Source organism: Rhagoletis zephyria, unplaced genomic scaffold (genome assembly GCF_001687245.7).
Source record: "Rhagoletis zephyria isolate East Lansing unplaced genomic scaffold, Rhagoletis_zephyria_1.1 Rzeph_scaffold_22178, whole genome shotgun sequence".
Classification (NCBI taxonomy): domain Eukaryota; kingdom Metazoa; phylum Arthropoda; class Insecta; order Diptera; family Tephritidae; genus Rhagoletis; species Rhagoletis zephyria.
This window is the reverse complement of record NW_016179236.1, coordinates 1-3,539: the sequence shown is the minus strand read 5'-3', so window position 1 is coordinate 3,539 and position 3,539 is coordinate 1. Positions and strand designations below refer to the sequence as shown.

General features: G+C 41.7%; 1 protein-coding gene across 1 annotated transcript; it reads left to right on the top strand.

Moving 5' to 3' along the window:
- Window positions 1-2,019: 2,019 nt before the first annotated feature.
- Window positions 2,020-3,532, top strand: LOC108381331 (cingulin-like; the record flags this gene model as incomplete). Its single annotated transcript, XM_017637751.1, has 1 exon — window positions 2,020-3,532. A coding segment is annotated over exon 1 (1,513 nt), but the record flags the coding sequence as incomplete, so codon positions are not given.
- Window positions 3,533-3,539: the final 7 nt, after the last annotated feature.

Sequence of the window (3,539 nt, the reverse complement as noted above, 5' to 3'; positions counted from 1 at the left end):
GAATGCGTACAGTGCGTACAGAAGAGAATATTGCGTCTGTTTCTGAGAGTGTTGCTGAAGACCGTGAAATGTCGATTCGTCGCCGTTCGCAGCAATTGGGAGTGCGAAACACATTTCGAACCGAACACTGATTTTGGTAATAAAATTCAATGATTTGCAAGCGTTGCTCGTTAGTAAGTCTATTCATGATGAAATGTCAAAGCATACTGAGCATCTTTCTCTTTGACACCATGTCTGAAATCCCACGTGATCTGTCAAATACTAATGCATGAAAATCCTAACCTCAAAAAAATCACCCGTTATATCATACCTACGGTGACCATCCGTCCTTTACTTTAAAGGACAGTCCTTTATTTTAACCCCCTGTCCTTTATACGCCTTTTGTCCTTTATTTCTTAAACTGTCCTTTAAATCAGCTCTGCACTTTTCAGAGGTAAACTTTTAAACACAGACTATGAAAAATAAAAATAGCCCTTATAAAATATAATGAAAACCTTCGCCAGTTTGTTTCGCACCCACGTAAGGGTTTCTATTTAATCGGTAATCTTTGTACAATCTATAAAGCACAGGGAAAGTTGTACCCAGGATCGTGTTACACGCTGAGTTTCCAGTTCCACCGTAAGAGAAGAATAAACCCCCTGCTACACAGTCGTTAAAAATTGGCATTTAGGGTTCGTAATTTTATGAAAGCTTACAATGATTTCAAGAGACCAGTTGACACAAACAACCAAAAAGAAGACCAGTTTGATTTGTGAATTTTTATTTGATTATATTAAATTTTTTAGTGGAAAATGCAGAAAAAGTAGCAAAATATTATAAAAAATGTTCACCAAAATAAATATTTGATTTAAATTACGATATGGGTAAGGTACTTTTCTCATACAAGTTGTGTGTATGTATGTTGTAAAGGCCTTTATTTTACGTTGGTTAATATGGTCACCGTAATCATACCATAAGTGCTTGTCAAGCAGTACATAAGGGAAGTCAAGAGGTATAAAGCTTCCGCGTACATCGCTTTATGCAATAATTTTGTACTTTGTACATATGTACAGACATACCAGACCTCGGAGACGAAGATTTCTACCAGTTGAGCCTCTACTCGACTCAAGGACTGGCAGCCTTTGACTGGGTACCCCGGGTTTGTCAAGCCCGTAATTCCACTTACGCGGAATCTTCTGGGGGAAGGGGAAGGAAAGAAATGTTTGTAAAATTCCAGAGCATCCGGGCGAGGGCTTGAAACAATGGAGAGCGTACTAACCAGCAGCCAATGAATTCTCTGCCAGACTTTCGGTGGCTCTCGCGGAAGAGCGCAAGCGTGAAGCATTACCCATGGCCGAGACGCCGTCTACTTTTGCAGCAGACTGTCGTGAGAAACCGCGGAGGGTCACTTGCTTTGACCACATTTTTTTCTATATCTCAAGCTGATGAAAATTGTACGCGTACAAATTCACTATCAGCACAAAAAAAAATCTATCAAAAACGGATTTAACATTTGCCGACCCAAAATTGTTTTCATTTTTGTTGGCCTGTGGTACACACACCTATTTTCATTCTTTTCTTTCTTTGTTTTGAAAAATTCCTCCGATTGCTTTTACAGAAATTAACCAAATATAAGAAAATGGTTAGGAATTAATAACTAAAATTAATAATTGGGAGACTCGAAATCTCTTTTAGGGCTATGCTTCAAGGGAATTTTTTGTTCAGAATTGCCATTAGAATATTTCAGTCGCCGAAACAAAATCGCACAGTCATTTGTGCAATGGTACAGCATGATTCCATAATTAATTCGTTGAATCATAATGGCACAGTCCACAGTATATTTATCACTTCATCTCCGAAATATTTCCTCGAACTTTTACTTTTTTGTCAATTATGAAAAGAGATTAAACTAATTGAATATTTGTTATTTTTTATACGGCTATACAAATTTTATATAAACTAGCACCGATAATTTTTTTTTTAGGAAGACCAATTTATACTTCTTGTAAAATCTGATATAAGTTGTAACCGCAACAAGATATGATAGCGGACGAAGACGTAGCAAGACATTTTTTTATTGAGCGCACTGACCGCAAGAGCTTGTACATACAGCTCAAGAAACTTGTACAAACCGCGCAAAATGTAGCGGCGAAGGAGCTGGATCAACGGCGTCAGATGATGCGTCGCATGCTAGAGCACGAAGATCAAATTTACGAAGAAGAGTTTGCCAACAAAGTCAAATCACGCATTGACGAGGATATAAAAAAACGCAATAATATTTTGCTTATGATCAAAGAGGAACGCCATCGTCAGGAGAAAGTATTCTTAGAGAAAAAGAAGGTGCAGCAGCAATTCGAAAGTTGCTATGAGATACGCGAAACATTGCGTAGCAAAGAAACCTTGCAAGTGAAGGAAGCTCAGCTAGAGCAAATAACTGAGAAAGAGCGCGCACTTAGGCGAGAACGCCAGCTGGATGACTACTGGTGTCAAGTAGGCGATGTCAATGCCCGACGTTATGATCAACGGCAAGCTGATGAGAATCAAGCGAAATGTGATATACAGCGTAATATGCGTTGCACATTAGATGAGCAAATTAAGGAGCACAAGAGAGAGCTTGAACAGAAATGTGCATTGAAGCGCCAGGAAGCAGAGGAGCTGGCCAGGGTAATGGAAGAGCTGCGCTTAGAAGAATTTGAACGCAGACGTTTAGGCTTGTCGGCAAAAACGATCAGCTATCGCAAAGAGTTGCTAAATATGATGGCTGAAATTAAGGCACGACGCGAGGCGCAGGAATGCGAGAGCGCTGAAGAACACCGCGCACTGATATGTCAAATAGCAAAGGAGCAGCAAGAATGGAGCGCAGCGTTGTTACAGCGAAAGCGCGCTGTATACAATGCCACAATAGAATACCTCGACTATGTGCGCCGCATGCGCAAGCTGGAGGAGGATGCGCAAAATATGCGCGATGCTCGCATTGACGATTTGCGGCATGTGGATATCTGCACAAAGAGCAACATACAAGAGGAGACAAAACGCAAGGCGCAAATGGCAGCGCTTTGTTATGCCGAGCTGCGGCGACAAATTTGCCAAGAATATGAGCGGCGTTTGCGTGAAGCGCAGGAACAGCGCGAACAAAAGATTATCGAGAACCGCTTTGCGCGGCCAGAGAAGACGCGTGCCGACATACTGGCAGAACGGCGTAAGATGCGGCAAGGACTGGATGAACAGTTGATTGAAAATGCGCGCCTACATTCTGAGGAGGAGGAAAAATACAATGCGAGTCTGCAGATTGCCATTAATGATGCCGAATATTGTAGGCAATTGGCGGAGAAGTACTTGAGTGCGGGCGTTGACTATTTACCACCACACCCAAATTGGCTGATTTACGCATGTCCGCAAAAAGATTTTGTCAGCAAAGAGTTAAGGGACCAAGCGGGTGACGATCATAAATCGAATGATGCAGAAACTTACGAAAAACAGTGCGCACCGGCATCGCATGCGCGCAGCACAATTGGTCGAGGGTTAAGCGTGGGCCAAGCGCAGAAAGGAAAAAGTTAGAA